Here is a 19,801-nt window from a genome sequence, read left to right on the forward strand (position 1 = left end):
TGCATCATCACCTGCAAATTTGGAAAATACCTATTTTATTTTCCAATACAGAAGAGTATATGGAAACCTTCTCTAGCAAATTTGGACCATAGATTTGAGACTATAGTTCACCTAACCAATGGCCCAAATTCAAGGTCTTACATTATAAAATGCTAAACTGTTTGATGAGATATATGTAATACTTTCATTTTTCAGCCACAAGATAACATTTCCCATGTACATATAAACTTCAAGACCAACAAACACTTTGCTATTATATTTTGTAAGGACCCCAATCCTTTACTCAGATTTTCTCTGTTAAGATTTATTTGAGTTTTAATATAGTGGTGCTAGTTAAAGTCGCGTGACAAAGTTTTTTTTGTCTTTTTATCTACTTTGCACTCGTATACACGTGTCAATGTTTTAACTTTTAGATTGTATTTTAATGATCTCGCAGTTTTTTTTTTTTCTGCATAGGATTGGATTACATTAGATAGCTTTAAGGTATGTTGAAGTAAGAAATGAAGGTATAGTGGAATAATTTTTTATTCGTTGAGATTAGAAAAGATAAGTTGTAAGGTATTGACATCCTACCATTTTGGTAGGGAAAATTTACAAATTAAAAAAGTTGAAGCTTATATAATTTCCAAAAAGTTGAGAGGGTGATGGGTAACCTTGACTTTGATTTTCTATATCGGCATTGTGCTTTGAAGAGCTGCCATCATCATCTTCAACATTGGTCAAATCGATCACATCATCTTCGATTGTCAAATTATTCTCAGTAGGAACTGCAACATGATGTACATTGTTTGGCCTACTCCTATTCCTTTGAAGGTAGTGCACATGCTTGGGAGTATAGTTTTCCAGAGTTCCCCTCATCCTGTACCTTGATCCACAAGCATTACACAGAACTGGTTTTTCATGCGGTCCATTTCGCCAAAGCGGGGTATCTGTTCATAAGAAATATGAGAGAGAGAGAGAGAGAGAGAGAGAGAGAGATTATTATATATTGTACTCACTATTCATAAGAGGAACCATAAGTGGTAAGAATCCAAGCATGACTATTAGTTAATCATGATTAATTAGTATGACCATAAGTCAAATAATTAATACAATTAATACTTAATCTAGTTCTACAAATGTCGAAATTAGATGGATGACTCAATTTTTGAATTTCACAATGTCAAACACATGTGATAAGTAATGTAATATCTAGAACTAGTGGATAGATACATTTGTAAAATCATGAAGGCAATGAATTGTGGAGGTTAGAAGGCTACCTAGGATTTTTTTACAATGATGTATATGAGTCCATTTTTAGACCTAGTAGCAACTTGCCCCTCCCTCCCCTTGTCATCTACTTAGAGAGAAAAGAGAGAATCTCTATTTTCATCCCTTCTCTTCGCTTGAACAAAGAAGTTTTGTGTATGAAAGTCTCCCATCTCTCATTTCCTCATTATCTTTCAATTTTAGAGTGAGAGAGTAAACTTTTTTGAGAAAACCTAATCGCTGCTCTATGAGAAAACTCTAAAGAAAAATCCCTAGCCGCCGCCCTTTAGCAGCAACCCTTCCTACTCCATCCCCTTTCCTCTTCTTCCCTTCCTTTTCCCTTTAGATTCTTTGTTTTTTGTTTTGTTTTGATTTGTGATGTAGAAGCAGTCGTTGTGAAACTTTGTCATCGTCATGATATAGTTGCCTCTTTTGACCCACGCATGTAAGGACTTGGCTACAGCTGTTAGCCTTAAATATAATTTTGGAGCTACGCAGCGGGGATGATGTCGAGTTGCGATGGGTTTAGATTTAGCCAGTGCAACACTATGGGTTTAGCCGGTATGGCATTATGGCTCTCTTTGAGTTGCCCGAGAGGATGTGGAGTGATGGTCTTGTTTATTAGTTTGTTTCATTATAATAATTCTCATGAACTCTTTATGAGTTTGATGTGGTTTGTTTTTTCTTTGGGATATTTTATTTCATTTTGGCATTTGGCTTTCTATACGGATTTGTCGTTCTTCAGTTGCGCGATAAATCTTTATTGCAGGTTTTAGTATATGTGCTTGGTTGCTGATTTGAGGATTTTAATCATTTTTTTAGGTTGTGCATATTTTCTCCAAATCAATTCAACTTATTGCTGCGTTTGGTCACTGGAGAAGTTGTATTCATATTCGGCACCTTAGTCGCTTGGTACTTGTTTTTGTTTATCTTATCAATAAAATACTATCCCTCTTTTATAAATAATTAAAAATTAAAAATTAAGAGAGAGTGAGCTAACACTTTACCATCTCACTCCGTTCCTTTTTCTTCTCATGGAATCTTTCAATGTGCATATGATTTTGAAGGTCCAACATTTGGGAAATTTTCAATAGGAGATGCAGAAATATATTGGAGGTAGATTTTCTATTCTAGCTATAGCTAGGAAGGGGACTAGCTCCTGATCCCAGGTCAATGTACCACTTGACTTGGCACAACCACCACAATACCCTAGGTTAGGGTAAATTAGCCAGTCTTCTTAACAAGAGGAGTTTAAGTTGAGCCTCATTCCAAAAACAAACATATACAGGGAAGGGTTAGTTCCAAACATGAGTTGTGCGAAGCTTTGCCTAGAATTATTCGAGTATCTAGCTTGAGCATGCCTCTTCGAACTTGGTTGGATCTTGGGAGTTGATCTTGATGGATATCATTTGACCGTATAATGTTTGTCATTGAAGATTTCTTGAACAAAAAATGTCCACGTGTCTTTGTTACGATCTTAAGACCATTTTTAGTATTGGATATGTGTTTGTTAAATATTAAATATCAATTTTTATAATTTATGTTTTATTATCTTTTGCATATTTCTTTTAAGGGCTAACGACAAAAGACACCCTTCAAGTTTAGGATGATTCTCAATATGGACCCCTTACGTTTGCAACATCATCCAATTTCATCCTTCCGTTAAGTTGACCGTGTGGTCAATCGTTAAATGTTGACGTGTCTATTGCGGGACCTGCCTACTAACCAACCAGTTCCTAAAAAAATTTATATAAAATGATAAAATAACATAAATTTAAAAATAAAATTAAAAACTTAAAAAATATGATCCCCTTCCCAGCCCAACAAACCTAGCCCCTGTTCATCCCCTTCATCGCCATTCTCCTGTTCACCCCCTCCATCGCCACACCTTCTGTCATTTCCCATCACAGCCATCTCGACCATCCCAAACTCGAGTGCCTAGGAAACCCAGTTCCCCATTTGGGTCCTTCAAGCTTTCACAATGTTGAAACTTCCAACTCCTTTCCCATTTTCCCCAATTTCCCATTTGGGTATTGCTTGAATCCAATTTCCTCAATTGGGTTCGAGCAGTTGGGTGCTTTTGAGGCTGTTGAAGCAAATGGAAAAACCCAAATGGCAAAAACCATACATCACATGAAGGTTTGATTGAATGCTTGAAGAAGGCATGAGGAAAGGAGATGAGCATCCATCCATCATCATCATCCAAATGGGACAACCCTAATCAAGTAAACTTGCTGTACTGCCATTTGATGCATTTGGGCGGAGAATGTTAAGAAAAAGAAGGATGGGGCTGGGGTCGAATCTAAAATGCACAGATAAGAAACAAACACTCAATTCCTGAAATTTCTCAGCCCCCAAAAACCCATGGCGCCCAAATCCTTCAACCCCAAAACCCAAACCTACACCTCCCCCCGACCTCCCGTCCCCTTCCCCATAGATCCCAACCTCTCCCTCACCTCCTTCCTCTTCCAATCCTCCACCTCCTTCCCCAACAACCTTGCCCTCGCCGACGCCGACATCGCGAAAACCCTAACCTTCCTCCAGCTCAAATCTCTAGTCTTCAAGCTGGCTCACGCCTTGCTCAACCACAACATCAAGAAAGAGACGTCGTCCTCATCTTCGCCCAAAACTCCATCCACTTCCCGCTTCTTCTCAATCGTCGCAATCACTGCCATTGCCACCAACTGCAATCTTTAATACACCGTCCTTGAACTCTGGCCTAAGATCAAGGGCTTCAATTTCCCGACGATAGATCTTCAATTAGGGCTAGGGTTTTTAATTTTTTTAAAAATTTTAAAATTATGTTATTTTATCATTTTATATAAATTTTTTAAGAAATTGGTTGGTTAATAGGTGGGTCCCACAATAGACACATCAACATTTGACGATTGACCACACGGTCAACTTAACGGAAGGATGAAATTGGACGATGTTGCAAACGTAAGGATGTAAATTGATAAAATTGATACCTAAGGGTCCATATTGAGAATCACTCTAAACCTGAAGGGTGTCTTTTGTCGTTAACCGCCCTTCTTTTAATTTTTTTTTACTGGAAGTCAAGCTTAAGCTCATATTCATATCCACAAATGAGACAAGTCCAACCAAGCTTGTGCTTAAGCATCTTCTTCCATATACACAACTCAAGCCCAAGCTGAGTTCAAGCTTAGAAGGAACCATTGGAGCTGAGCTTAATCATCCATACTTTTTGTATGAACATGTACATCTTAAACTTTCCTAGTCAAACAATAAGTTCATGTTAACTCAGAGGTAGCTTCTTTTGGGTGTGAAGTAGTGTCAAACCAAAATACCCAACAAGCATTAACTCTCTCCCTTAACCATGAGAGGGGGGGATGCCGAAGGTAGGGCTAGTGACTGGAGTGAAGTCAAAACAAGGTAGGTGCGGCTGGATCACTAGGGCTTTTTCTTGTTTTATTTTTTGGGGTTACAGGCATTATTTTTTAATCACTCTTTCCATAGCTACATTTTCTTATTTCAAAAAGAGAGGCACAAACACATTTTGAATGAGACAAAAATCAGAGAACATAGTTGAAAAAAAATTCACCCAAAGAATTAAAACACAACAAGTACTTAAACTCCTCAGAAGAGAACTTACATTTAACTCCACAGTGGCAACAAGGTCCTCGTTTTCCCATTTGAAGTTTACTCCAAGTATGCCTCAATTGCAAGGAAGAAAATCTTCACTGAAAAAAAAAAACCAAAAAGAAATGTGGTTAAAAGTAAACAATGGAAGGGAAAGGAACCTGCAAAAAAGTAATCCTTCACATCCTCGAAAAAATGGGGGAGAAACAGCAAGGGTTGGAATCTCTACCTTTTGGTCTCCAATTTTACTACTCTATATGTATTCATGTTTTGGATGGATTACTCTATCTAAACAATATAAGTAATGGGGTTTAAAGGAAGTTGCTTAGACTAATGAACCAAGTGGTTAAATGTGCATTTTCTTGTTATGGCAAGTGTCACAAATGACATGCAATGTCCTTATCAGAAAACCACGCCACATCATCTTACCTGTAGAAATTAATTGCAGTATTATAAGTTAGGAGAAATGTTATTCACACTCTCATTTGTTCATTTGCACTCTTTCTGCGTAGTATCTTATTCCTAAAGTTATTCAACATTAATTTTGGAGTGCAAAGTAACATTCTGAGAAAGCAATTAGTAACTTCCTAATGTACTCTCTCTAGAATTTTTGTTTGTTTTGAATTTTATCTTTTTATAGAACAAAGACTACAACTAAGTTACCTTTTTGTGATATGATTAATACTACACATGATTTAGTATTAATCATATCACAATTTGTTTGATGGTAGAGAAATGGTTTTCAAATGGGGGGTTCACCAACCATCGCCTACTCAAAATCTTAATTTTGCTTCCAAATTTGGCCAAATTTTGCAAATTTTGAATTAAGAATACATGGAAGGAAATTTATCAGCATACATACCTACCTGTTTTTCTTTCAAATTTGCAAATTAAGATACAAGTTGTAATAAGATGAGGAAGGATTTCCAGCTGATTATTACATGCTCTTATTCAAATAGTAATGCTACAGGCACCAATTACTTTACCAACATTTTAATACCAATTGATGTGGCACATGATATGACAGTCCATGTCACTTGCCACCTCAATTTAATTTTCTAATTTAGGCTGAGTCCCACAACACCTTCTTTCATCACCGTAGCAACGCCGTCGCCGCTGCTATTATACAATGTCACCATCAGAGAGAGAGAGAGAGAGAGAGGGGAAACACCCCAGTTTTAAGAAGAAAACTGGCGGGGAGAAAAAAAGAAAGAGAGAAAGAAGAGAGTGTTGTAAAAAAGGATAAGTAAAGAAGAATAGGTGAAGCCCACATAGCCAACTAACACCCACCAAACCTAACCACACACCCACCAAACCAAACCACTACCTAATTGATTGAAGAATATTAATGATGTTGTTGATTGAAGAATATTAATGATGTTGTCTACCAATTATATTGTGAGGTGAACAACCAATGTCTTAGGCCTATAAATAGATACCTCCATCAAGAGAAGTTTACATATATAGAAGAGGAAGAGAAGGAAGAATGAGGGTGAGTGAGTTGAGAGGAAAGAGAGCAAGAGAGAAATTCTCCAAGAGAGAAAATTGAGTGAGCCATACATATTGTAAACACAAAGTTGTAGCCCTATTATTTTACATAGTGGAAAAGTTACTGCTGCTGCTCTCCGGGGATGTAGGCATAGCCGAACCTCGTTAAATACTGTGTCTCATCTACTTTACGTGCAGCTCAATATTCGCACATATACCAGTTCATTTCATAACACGTTATCAGCACGAGAAGCTCTCAGGTATAATTTTTGTGTTGCACTATTATCTATACTACTAACCCTTATGTTGATGTAAGGAAGAAAAGTAGTGGAGGAGCTGTGGTCTGCAAGAGAGATATACGAGCAAACCAACTGTGTGCAGATTACAGGTGGAAAGCATTTGATTTAAGAGACAAGCATGATGCCTTCCACAAACGATAATAATATTATCTGCTATACTATTTGATCGTGGTGTTGATGAGAACCCACCAATAATTGCCTTTACTTTACCGCAAATTTACTTTTACTTAAAGTAATATAATATATTATATTTACTGTATAGTGTAGGTTTATTACCCATACAACAGTATTTATTTAAAAGGGTGGTGCGGGTTTATCGTCCACGCCTTTACTTCTATTTAAATGTATGGAGCAGAATTAGTGCCCATACAAGCACCATTTACTTTACCGCACATTTAATTTTATTTAAAGTATGGTGCGGGATTAACGTCCATACAGCAAACAATTTAATTTATGAATTTAATTTACCGCACATTTATATTTATTTAAAAGGGTGGTGCGGGTTTATCGTCCACGCCTTTACTTTTATTTAAATGTATGGAGCAGAATTAGTGCCCATACAAGCACCATTTACTTTACTGCACATTTAATTTTATTTAAAGTATAGTGCGGGATTAACGTCCATACAGCAAGCAATTTAATTTATGAATTTAATTTACCGCACATTTACATTTATTTAAAAGGGTGGTGCGGGTTTATCGTCCACGCCTTTACTTTCATTTAAATGTATGGAGCAGAATTAATGCCCATACAAGCACCTTAACTTTATGAATTTAATTTACCGCACATTTACATTTATTTAAAGTGTGGTGCGGGTTTATCGTCCATACCAGTAATTTATTTACCAACAATTTATTTTATGGATTAAATGTGCTGTATAATGAGTTTTTACAGTATGCAGATCAAGACCAGAAGTTCCTTGATCCTCATCATACAATTACATCAGGACTTGAAGATCCTTGATGATGATGCTAATATGAGAGCTGGCAGTCTCTCCGGTACTATATTTGTAAACATGTGATTGGACTTGAGGGTCCTTGATCCCTGACATGTAAATTAGGACCTGGGGTTCCTTAATGATGTAACAGTACCGTATTGGTTCATAATGCCATACACATGGATGATAACTGTACCGGCAAATGTATTGTACACATGAATAGATACGTATTCATGGCTTGATGAATAGTATCGGATATATGAATAGTGACGTATACATAAATATTAACCATTTTGGGTAAACCATCACTATTCAAAAAGGAACCTGCAATTCCTTAAACTCATGGATGAGTAATTAAATGAGATGCCAGAAGTTCCTCAAAATATGGACAATTATGTAAGGGCTTGAAGTCCAGAAATATGTACAGAAAATTGTAAAAATGTCCATACCATGAGAATATGTGATTTTGGCCCAAAGTTCAAAATCTAAGGCGATTGAATGTCCATACCATAAGAATATGTGATTTTGGCCTGAAGTTCAAAATCTAACAGTGTTGAGAACCTGAAGTTCCAACAATTAAATGGACAACCCTTGAGGTATTATTGCAAATTGTGGTACGCCACATATTTCTTTGGCATAAGAGAATGATGAATTGAGGCTCCCCACATATTTTGTTATATCTGGACCGGAAGCTCATGAACCCAAATATATGAGATAATAGCATGGCTTTTACTCAATCCATATTTCATGTTCATTTGAAAAGGGCAAATAAATTCTGAGTTTGTGTCTAGCACAGGCCAAAAGTTCCATACGTTGAAATATGAAATTTGGGAGAGACGATGTGGTTATTTGAACCTATAAGGCACAAGGTTCCAAACCGTCATTTTGAAAAGACGTAAAAAAACTACAGGTGCAAGTTTAAGAATGTGCGCAATTATTATAACAGGAACATACAACAGATAGATTTTTTCCTGCAATGAAGGTGCAGGCCCTGTAAAATCTATAAAAATACATTATGTTCTGGAAGCCTCTGAAGGAAGAGGACGACGCCTCTTAAGCTTAGCCATGAGCCTCTCATGGTCTCCCAAAATTCTTTCATTGGAGACCTGCAGCATGTCTAGTCTTCTTAGTGTATCAACAGAGTATGAACTCACCAGTTTCAACAAGGCATTATTCTCTCCTTTAAGTTTCTCAACCTCCTGTTGAGACTCATGAAGCATTCTTTGGAGAGACGAATTTTCAGTAGCTAACCTCTCAACCTCGTTTGCTCTGGCACGCAAACGATCAGCCATGTTAGAAACAGAAACAGCACTCTGAATGCTAAAAGCCATTGAGTCATCAATAGCCTCTTCCTCTGATCTCCCTGTCAACAACATTTCATCCATTGGAGTAATGCAATTCCTAGCTACTATGACAGCAGTAGCATCATTCATCATCACAGAATCATTAACTGTGAGATGACGATTTTGGGATACAAAGGATGGACGCCAAACTTGGGCGTCACTGGTTGTTGTGGGAGTATCATTTAAATTGAGATAATTTGGGCAGGAAGAAGAGGAAGCCATTTTTAAGAAGGTTTCGAAGAAAGTCTTAAGAAAACTAAAGTTTCAGAAAATGAAGGAAGTTGAGTTGAAACGCAGTTGCTCCAATCAAGTTTTGCAAAGGCAATATCTATAGAAGGAAATATGACTACAGTTTCCAGGATCCCAATATTATCTCAGATCCCCATATTATCTTTTTTTCTTTCCCAGAGTCCAAAACTTCACGTGGCCTCTGATAATGCCTGTCGGCACTTTCGGCGTTTTCAAGTATTATTTTCGTCAAAGCTGATCTTGCTTTACGGATTTCACGGAGCTACTTTTTCAAAAGTGCCCCGAGAATCTTGCAATTTTCTTATGGTTAATTTGAAATTCACCAGTTCTACCTATTCATCTTATTTGTGTATAAATGTGTTACTAACGAAATTTTCTTTGCAGAAGACATCCAGTTTACTCCATACCTAGTGATGCGATATCTACTTATTTTTCTTATCAGTGAGCACTTAATATGCCCGAGAAGCAAGACTATCTCTGATCATCCATTCAGGAAGCGAAACTATCCCTGATCACGTTTCCGCCACATCCGGGAACTGTGAAGACGACCTTATGCTCTAATCTCCTGAGGTCCTTCTAGACTAGGAGAAATGAGAGCTTGTTGTTTGCTCCCACCAGCTTCCTTCCTTGATTGCTTACCTTACCTTGCAATCAATATCACAATCTTTGTATCTTTTCTTTCTTTTTATAACTCTCTGTTCATAAGAGATTTTATTTCTTTAGAATGAACATCTGAAGAATGAATCCATGAAGTGATCCTAACTATGACGGTTATTTGTTTTTGACAGAGAAAAGAGTTGTGATTTTACTTTTGCAGGATATAACTAGATCATCAAGCGCTACATTTACTGGGCCGATACAAGCTTGAATGATACTTGAGAAAAGTTTCTCCCACCTAAGGATGTAAGCAATACTTGTGTTATTTTATGCTTATATACTTATTTGATATTTTTATCTTGAAAGGTAACCAAATGGGAAGATAAGTCTGTTCCAAAAGAATGGCTTGTATGTATCCATGAATTATTAATGCAAATTTTACAGATTGCAAGTTGGATACATTGATAATACACTGCACAGATTAAAGTTCCATAAAAACAGAATATGGGTATAGCAGTGATCAATATGATGCACGCCTGTTGCATAGCAAATGATATGGATTGAAGTCCCGAAAGGACAATCCTTTGACATGTCAATATTGATATTATGTACGCCTAATGCGTAGCAAATTATATGGGTTAAAGTCCCATAATATGGGTTAAAGTCCCAGAAATTAATTGACATGTATGTATTAATCTGTGGCATGCCTGCAGCATGACAGATATATGGGTGCATGCCTGTTGCGTAGCAAATGATATGGATTGAAGTCCCGAAAGGACAATCCTTTGACATGTCAATATTGATATTATGCACGCCTAATGCGTAGCAAATTATATGGGTTAAAGTCCCATAATATGGGTTAAAGTCCCAGAAATTAATTGACATGTATGTATTAATCTGTGGCATGCCTGCAGCATGACAGATATATGAGTTCTAAATGTTCCAACTCTCTAAATAGAGATTATCCACGCCCTACTGTAAAATAACGCTCCATTGAAGGTTATAATCCACATTCTCACATAATAAAAGCCCCATGAAGTGGCTTGGGTACCCAAAAGCAAAGGAATGCTTATAATTGATGCATGCGCATGCACATGAGAATTGTGAGATTATAAATTGATGAATGACAATTTTTAGTTTTGGAGTAGCTACTCAAATCATCAATGGGCTGTGTTGATTGGAACCACGTTCAATTATTAAATGTCGACAATATTATTGGCCAAAATGGAATGAGGTAATTCCATTATAGATGAGAATGAACGTGAAAGAACAAACCCACAGTACGAACCCCAAAAGATGTTAATACTGAAATTTATACTTGGGTGTTCGGAATAAAAGGGAATATACCTACTTTGTATGACACACTGTTTCTGGCAGAAACAAGGAATGTTGGGTTTTCTCCATATTTACAGATTCAATTGTGCCCCCTCTTATTACATAATTACGGAGACCAACATATTATCTTTAAGGGTTATTAAATGCACGGAGCATATCGCCATAAGCGATTTCCTAAAGATATATAAATAGCTGGGTAAAAGCTATATAATGTGTCATAAAGTTTAAACCCTTTTTAGACAAAATCCGTTGAGAGGATTGACATTGCATAAAGCAAGTCCCTAAAGGACATGTGCTTGAAGCACAAAATTTGTACTCAATATTAATATGCATAAATTACCTCAGTGAGTACATTGATTATAATGTGATTGCAACACATTAAAGCTTCTGCAGAGTTCAAGAAATATTTGTCTCGACTTAAGGATCGAGCATTATGCCAACGAGATTCTTGCTTATACTAAGAAAGTATTGAAGCATTTTTATGAGGATTATCCGTTGGACATTTTAATGATTTTCCGGAAGTATATTGGACCGGACATCATATTTTCCAGATAGGGCTCAACTCCATCACCATCATTTTGGGATGATGTGAGGTATATTTGATGCTATCTCCGCATAACACCATGTACGAGCATATTCTTTCAAGTGAACTTACAAATAGCCCAAGTTTTGTTAGAAACGCGGACTCTGAAAATTTCTATGATTTACATAGAGATAGCTCACTGGAAATATATTTACTTACTCAACTACGAGAATTATTAATGGCTATATCCTCCACTCACTCCGAAAGATTCTCACTCCAAAAGATAGTCATGAAGACATCAGGGGGAGATATTAATCAGGGGGAGCATCCAGAAGTATGCTATACAGATTGCTGTACTTTTTTTTTTCTTCCTTCCATCAGTTTTCTACCTCACTGGGTTTTTCTCCAAGCAAGGTTTTAATGAGGCAACCAATCTAGGGACATGTGGTCTCCAAGGGGGAGTGTTGTAAAAAAGGATAAGTAAAGAAGAATAGGTGAAGCCCACATAGCCAACTAACACCCACCAAACCTAACCACACACCCACCAAACCAAACCACTACCTAATTGATTGAAGAATATTAATGATGTTGTTGATTGAAGAATATTAATGATGTTGTCTACCAAATATATTGTGAGGTGAACAACCAATGTCTTAGGCCTATAAATAGATACCTCCATCAAGAGAAGTTTACATATATAGAAGAGGAAGAGAAGGAAGAATGAGGGTGAGTGAGTTGAGAGGAAAGAGAGCAAGAAAGAAATTCTCCAAGAGAGAAAATTGAGTGAGCCATACATATTGTAAACACAAAGTTGTAGCCCTATTATTTTACATAGTGGAAAAGTTACTGCTGCTGCTCTCCGGGGATGTAGGCATAGCCGAACCTCGTTAAATACTGTGTCTCATCTACTTTACGTGCAGCTCAATATTCGCACATATACCAGTTCATTTCATAACAGAGAGAAGGAAAGGAAATAAAAAAGAAAGAGGAAAGAGGAAAGAGAGAAGAGTGAACTCAGGGAGAGGAAGAAAGAAGAAGAATAGAAATCCAATTTGAAGCGTTAAAATCATCCCACGGTCAAAAATAGAATTCCATAACCGATTCGCATTGACAGACTTCATAATGGAGAATATATATAAAGAGTTTTTGATCGAAATGAAACTTGGGCATAAGTTCAATGATCATTTCGATCAAAAATCCATTACTTAATTAATATTTTAGTCATAATTGACGGTGTTACCCCTCAATTGACGGAATTTAACGAAGTAACCAATTTAATATGAAAGAGAGTTGAAGAACTATTTCGGTTAATTAAATGACCAAAATGAAACTCCAACTCAGAATCATTACAATAAAAAACCCAAAATAAAAAATATACTTTAAAAAAAAACATTTTAGCCGTCATTTCCGTGGTGACGCGCCAATACTGCCCGTAAATCTACCTACAGGCTAACCGACAGCAGTAGTATCGAGTGAGCGACAGTGACATTGCTTGTTTCTCACTCATAACCCACCCACTCCTATCTCTCTAAACCTCGCCGGATCTCTCCCTCTCCCTCTCTGTTTCTCTATTTCCCTGTTTTAGGCTCTCAAAAACCAGAACCCAATAAGTCAGTCTAACGAAACTCCATAGAGTATGGATTTCACAATCCAAATGAGAGCAACAAGAACAAGAAGAAGAAACAACGGCATTTTCCTAACGCTCTCTCTGCTTCTCCTTTTATCACTCTTTGCGAATCCCACAAATGCCTCGATCCACATCTACGACAACCAGACCTTCAGAGAAGTCGGCAATGCTTACCTTCTCTCCGGCGGCAGCGAAGGGATCGCCGCTTCTCTCTCTACCGGCTCTTATATTCGGTAATGCTTTCGGACTCGCTTATTGTTAGATCTGAGGCTTTTCCTCAATATACAATTGCTTCATTTAGTTTTCGGGTTATATACGAATATGAATTAGTTTTTGGGTATTCTACGATTTAGATTTTTGAATTTTCAAGTGGGTTTTGTGTTTGACCGATTTGGGGCTTTATATTTTTGTTTGGGTAGCCAAGAAAATGTGTGAAAAAGGGTAAACCTCATTTCAGTTTATCTGAATGGCAGGTGGACGATAATTGGGGAAATTTAGTACAATATAGTGATGATACCAATGAACAGGAGAGAGAATAGCAAGCACTCTCCAGCAGACAAGTTTCTTGGTGGTTTGTGGTAAACTGCATTACCATTGTTTCTGGAAGAGGAAATAGGTTTCAAAAATAGGGAGTAAAGGAATGGGCTTGCTACTTGTATTGTTAGGACTTCAAGAGTACAAACAGGGTGGGTTTGTACGAGGGAATAAGGAGTGGTTCCAATTATTAGTACTATCGAGATTTAAGATTAAGTTTGCAACGTATTTGGATTTTAATAAGTATCATCCTACTAAATTTTTTGTGCAAATTAATTATCAAATAACAACCGTAGTGCACACCAAAATGTAGTTTATTTTAGTAGACAAGTTTATGATGACTGTCATAGATGGTGAAGATGTAATATGGGGGAACTATGATCTTGTGGAATCCAGGAACATGGAATAAAAAGAGAAAAGCATTTCTGGGAATAGTTTCTGTGCGTACAATGTATGTAAAACTTAATCCCATAAAATTCATTTTGAAGTAGCCAAAGTCAATGTATTCATATGACCAATGCATCCCTTTCTTAGTTTTATTTATTGTGAGCATCATTTCTTAGTCTCTAAGTCCCACCTCTCTATTCACCCAGTGCCGAATCATTTTTGTTAGCAGGAATCTGTATAAGTCTTAGAGACACTCCTCCCATTCTATGTTGCAGAAAATTGAACTAAATCCAAGCCCCTTTAAATTTGCATGAAATGATTTATTGGAAAGCATACGCTCTTGTTGTATGTGTGGATTATTCCTTTATTTCATGCTTCACCTCACTAATTGAATCTTTTATCATCACTTTTGTCTCTGACATTTCTGGGTGAAACAGATTTGAAAAAATCACCTTCTGGAGGAGCAAGGATGCTGCTGACAAGCATTCTGACATGGAGCATAGTACTGGGTTGATACAAGTTATAATTTTTGAGGCAGCTGATCGTAATAATATTGGTGGTTCTGCTTATGGAGGACAAAGAGCTATATGTTGCACCCCTGATCTTGCTAAGATGGAAGGTTGTAAGCAAGGTGAAGTCATCAGGAGACCTTCTGCAATAGATATTAACTGGCCTATTGTTTTAAATGTCCAGTTCCGTGGGAACTATCTATATGCAAATATGGACTATAAAGAGGTTTCCATCCCAAAAACTGGGATGTATAATTTATTTTTTGTAGCATGTGATCCAAAACTGAAGGGACTAGTTATGAGTGGGAAAACTTTGTGGAAAAATCCTGATGGTTATCTACCTGGTCGAATGGCTCCTCTGATGAAGTTTTATGTGTTTATGTCACTTGCTTACGTGGTTCTTGGTATAATTTGGTTCACTCAGTATGTGAGGTTTTGGAAGGATGTTCTGCAACTTCAGCATTGCATCACGCTTGTTATTGCTCTTGGATTGTTTGAGATGATTCTTTGGTATGTTGATTACGTAAATTTTAATAATACGGGGATGAGACCGATTGTTGTTACAACATTGGTTGTGACAGTTGGAGCTGTGAGAAAAACAGTTTCACGTCTTCTTATCCTCATTGTTTCAATGGGTTATGGTGTAGTGCGGCCCACTCTTGGGGGTCTTACCTCAAAGGTGCTTCTTCTTGGAACAACATTTTTTCTGGCAACAGAGTTGCTTAATATTACTGAGTATGTGGGAACAATTAATGATGTATCAGGAAGAGCCAGATTATTTCTAGTTCTTCCTGATGCTTTCTTGGACGCATTCTTGATATTGTGGATTTTTACCTCTCTCTCAAGAACACTGGAGCAGCTACAGGTATATAATTTTCATTAAAGATCTGTAGTTTCTCCTTTGGTATTTAAATTCCTCCAATTAAGTTGCAATCGCATCATTGCTTCTTGGTTTCTTGCTTCACTTTGAATTTTCTTTTCACCCTACCATTGAGTGTTAAACTATATATTTTTCTCAGGCAAAGAGAAGCTCTGTCAAGCTGGATATGTATAGGAAGTTCTCAAATGCATTAGCAGTGACAGTCATTGCCTCAGTCGCATGGATAGTTTATGAGGTATGGTTTTCTTGGATGGTATATAAATATTTGTGCAAATTAATAGTCATTAACTTAATGGACTGAATTCATCTTTACTAAGGATCTGAATAAACTTTTATGCTTGGGTGTTGTATTAGTACTCTGGAAGACGAATACGCATTTTTGTTTATTTATTTATTTTGTAATTTTGCACACTCCCTCCCTCTCTCTGTCTCTCTCTCTCTCTCTCTCTCTCTCTCTCTGCTCACAATAAGTAGATGGGACATGAAGAAATAAATTTCATTCACCCAAAGAAAGTAAATCTTGTCACATTTACCTTTGTACTAATGACTAGCTCATGTTATTTTTGAGTTGTACTTTCTTGTTTTTACTGGTTTCTTTCCCAGAATGTGGATTTCTTATCCACTCTTTGTAATTAGCTTTTCTTAGTTTCTTTAAATAAATAAAAAAAAGATTAAGGACTAGGTTTACGGGGAAACTCTGGAATACAATACTTTTCTTTTATTTATCTTTACTAGGCCCAGTGAAACAATCAGTTACTACATCCTTGTACAGAATCTGACAATAGAAATGGTTGTTCAGTGTTTCATATCTTCAACTTGCATAAAAATTGTCGTTCAAACACTGAGGATTCTGAATGTGTTTTGTGTAATGTGGCGAGACTTACTCTTATCAAGAATTTAATTGAAGCCAAATTGGAATGCTCGCAGTTCATTATGGGAAATTATGTAGGATTGCATATGCACTCCACACTGTCCCTTCACGGCTTCTGATTTCATGTCCAGAGCCCCTTCATCATAGAGTAAGAGTCATTGGCATTAAAAGATAGCATTCCTTTGGGGAACAATCCTACTTGTGTTATGTTTCAGTTTGATGAGCTAACAGTGATCATGGTGTAGAATTTCAGCCTGTAATGGTTGTAGCACTTCCGATGTTGTGTCGCACTCAAGCTTGATATTACTCATGGTTTAAATTGTACATCAAAAGAATTTTCAGTTTTTTGGACCGTAGTGGTCTTGTACTTATGATTTTCAATGTTCTTCATGTGTTTTCCTCTTGACTTTAGTTGAAGGAACGTCTAACCTTGACATATACATTTAACAGATGCAAAGTTCTGAGTTGATTTGTTGGTGTGATCAACTTAGCATCCTCCGACCATTTAACCACCCATTGCTCTTTTTCAAACTTGATGTTGTTTGCAGAATTATCTTGTAGCAAGGTTATAGCAATAGAAGGAACATGTAAAACTTATCTATTTTTTTGCTTACCTATTCGTAAACTTGAATAGATCTTTACAACCTTGTCTGAGGTCTTTTACTTATTTTTTTTTTCTTTTATACATTTTTTAGTATCATTCTCTTATACACGTATTCTTTTTTCTTTCCAAATAACACATCATAAGAAAGGCTATTATTGGACCCAAAAAAAAAGGCTGTTATTAAAGCTTTAAACTAGTTGCATGGTTTTGTTTACCTTACTGTATGCTCTGTTGGTTCTTGGATGCATACTGCCTTCTCTACTCAGGTGTGTTTGTAAACTGTTACTTACCTTAAAGTTATGGGGCATTAGGTCATTCGAGAAATTTTCAGTCATACTTTTCATTTTTTACCTCACCGTGAATCAATCAATTAGTAGGTACTAAGTCTTTTTCCCCAAAAACTTAAGGTTGGCTTTCTCATCTCAAAAGGTCGTGTTTCTGAACGAATGTGATGTGGAGCAAAAGAAAAATAGAAGAGATACAACTAAAGCAACTTTATTCAAATCTATTCTTGTATTCCCAGATTATCAAATCAATACGCAAAACACTAAGGTTCCATTACAAGAGAAAAGAAGAATAAATATAACTAAAGCAACCTTATGTATGCTTGTGGTTCATTCTTTCAATTTTTCTTCTTTTTCTTTGGGTTTGCAGGTGTACTTTAAAGCAACTGATCCATTCAATGAAAAGTGGCAGAGTGCTTGGATCATCACTGCTTTCTGGGATATTCTTGCATTTGCGTTGCTCTGTGTTATCTGTTATCTTTGGGCACCATCTCAGAGTTCTCAACGGTGCGTTGTAATCTTTAATTCTTATGCAATCAATAAGATGTTTTTGTTCCTTTTCTTCCCTTGTTTACTGAATTTTCTAAATGAAAAGGCTCCTGAAACTGTGGTTGGCTAGATTGAGCTCAATATACAGTACTTTTCATAGTCAGTCAAAATTACCATACTTTGAGCTATCAGTACTTTCAAAGAGGCTCTACTTGGGAAATGTCTTGCGAGATGTGCAGTTGAGAGATCTAATCTATTTAGAAAATGTGGAGAGGAAATATGGCAGTGTTACACAGTAAAGGGCATGTCACATGGCGTGGGTATATATGGAGCATGAATGGATGTTGGGATGAGTTCACCAAGTATTTTAGGTTTAGGATTGGGAGGGAGGGCCATAGTTTCATGATAATAGGAGTACATGTTTGCAAAGATCAGGGCGATACACAGTACTTCTTGGAATGTTTCCTTTATTAGAATTTTTTATCACTGGGATGGAGCCGTGATTTGCTGGTGAGGATTTTTTCAATCCCACAAAATCCAGTCAAATGATTTGTGCCGGGAAATATACTTATCTATAACGTACTTTTGTATAAACTGAATAATTATTACATTCAATTAAGAAATTTTTTTACTTGACAATAAACTGAATAAAGCACTTGTTTCGGTATAAATTTCTTGTTATATAATCTAAAATTTTCATATTTCATATTTGATAACGTAATTTTAATTTTAAATATGTTTCTATTTTATGCGTAGTGTACTTCTGAAAGGTATTTGAGAATTTCCTTTTAACTCTATATTTCACGTGTAGGACAGTTGTGTAAACAGTAGTTACCAATTATCATTTGATAACTAATTTTCATCGAACTTATTTCTAAAAAAGTTTACATTTGGACAAAAATGCAAAGAAAGTTACATATTTCACTGTCTGTCTTTGTTATCTATAATTTGTGCAAAGCACGTGTTAATGTGTTAATACTAATCAAACAGAGAAGTAAAATAGAATAAAAGGAAACAGAGGAACTTGACTCGTCTTCCTAGGTCAACAAGGCAACCTTTATGGAGAGCATGATACTGTCCTTTTGCATCCGCTTGCATGTATTGTCATTCGGTGATAGTTAAAGCATCGTCTAAAACTGAAAAGCATCTGCATGCTTTTTAGGTTCATTTTTGTTCATTTTTGGTTCATTTTTCCCTCATTCTTGACATAGGCTCTCGATCTGTAACCGACATTGTGGCTTGTTAGAAAAATTTCGTCTCATACAATTTTTAGGTTATCTTGTACCCTACTAGCTGATTTGTACTGCCAAATGTCCATAGGTATGCTTACTCAGAGGAAGTGGGAGAAGAATCTGATGATGAAGAATCTCAATCTCTTACTAGAGGCAAGCCAGAGGGTGATATTGGCTTAGTCAAGCAAGAGAACGGTGGAAGCACCGAAGATCTTGATGAAGATGATTCAGAAGAAGACAAGAGGGAATGATCATTCAACGACAACTTTATTTGGTTGCTCAGTACCTTGCTCTTGGTACAAGCTCATACGGCACTTGGCTTAATGCGCCGCAACTAAAGCAATGGTCCTTTGGACCCCTTCAACTTGGCATGCAAAGAGGTGTTGTAGAATGTTTGCTACTTCCAACTAGAATCAAAAGGCTCCAGATTCTTGCCCTTCTCCCCAGAGCTAATTTCATTTTGTTGTGTATGTAAAACCTAGGTTGTCCACTAAGTTTTCCATGAGTAGATGAAATCATGAGAAATGAAAAATTAACTAAAAGTTGTGTATTGAAAAAAAAAACAAAAAAAAAAACAGTTGTAATCTTGATTAATCCTGTACCATGTATAAATGCCTTGTATTTTCTCAAATGATGAATTGAATTTTGTTTTTCCCTACTCGTTAAAGATGATATTTTTTTAAAATTTATTTCAGGGTGGTTTAATGTTTTTAATTTTATTTTCTTTTACAAACTTTCTGCTAGGCTGTATTTGGATGGAATGAC

General features: G+C 36.5%; 1 protein-coding gene across 2 annotated transcripts; it reads left to right on the forward strand.

Moving 5' to 3' along the window:
• LOC18789113 (transmembrane protein 87B) lies at nt 12,838-19,703 on the forward strand. 2 transcript variants are annotated; one of them, XM_020556013.1, is made up of 6 exons: nt 13,390-13,479; nt 13,720-13,824; nt 14,605-15,541; nt 15,696-15,791; nt 17,686-17,822; nt 19,125-19,703. In XM_020556013.1, exons 3-6 carry the CDS (start codon nt 14,660-14,662, stop codon nt 19,285-19,287), a joined length of 1,278 nt encoding a protein of 425 aa, XP_020411602.1. In that variant the 5' UTR covers nt 13,390-13,479; nt 13,720-13,824; nt 14,605-14,659; the 3' UTR covers nt 19,288-19,703. The 2 variants fall into 2 exon arrangements, with proteins under 2 accessions (XP_007222866.1, XP_020411602.1); XM_007222804.2 differs by lacking the exon at nt 13,720-13,824 and having other exon boundaries at nt 12,838-13,479.

The sequence above is a fragment of the Prunus persica genome, chromosome G1 (assembly GCF_000346465.2).
Source record: "Prunus persica cultivar Lovell chromosome G1, Prunus_persica_NCBIv2, whole genome shotgun sequence".
In the NCBI taxonomy this organism is placed as follows: domain Eukaryota; kingdom Viridiplantae; phylum Streptophyta; class Magnoliopsida; order Rosales; family Rosaceae; genus Prunus; species Prunus persica.

What these genes read in the sequence shown, in the direction of transcription:
- LOC18789113 (XM_007222804.2), top strand. Translation starts at nt 13,256, where the DNA reads ATGGATTTCACAATCCAAATGAGAGCAACAAGAACAAGAAGAAGAAAC. An exon ending in TCGCATGGATAGTTTATGAG is followed by an intron (nt 15,792 to 17,685) that starts GTATGGTTTTCT and finishes TTGGGTTTGCAG; the next exon opens with GTGTACTTTAAAGCAACTGA. An exon ending in CCATCTCAGAGTTCTCAACG is followed by an intron (nt 17,823 to 19,124) that starts GTGCGTTGTAAT and finishes AAATGTCCATAG; the next exon opens with GTATGCTTACTCAGAGGAAG.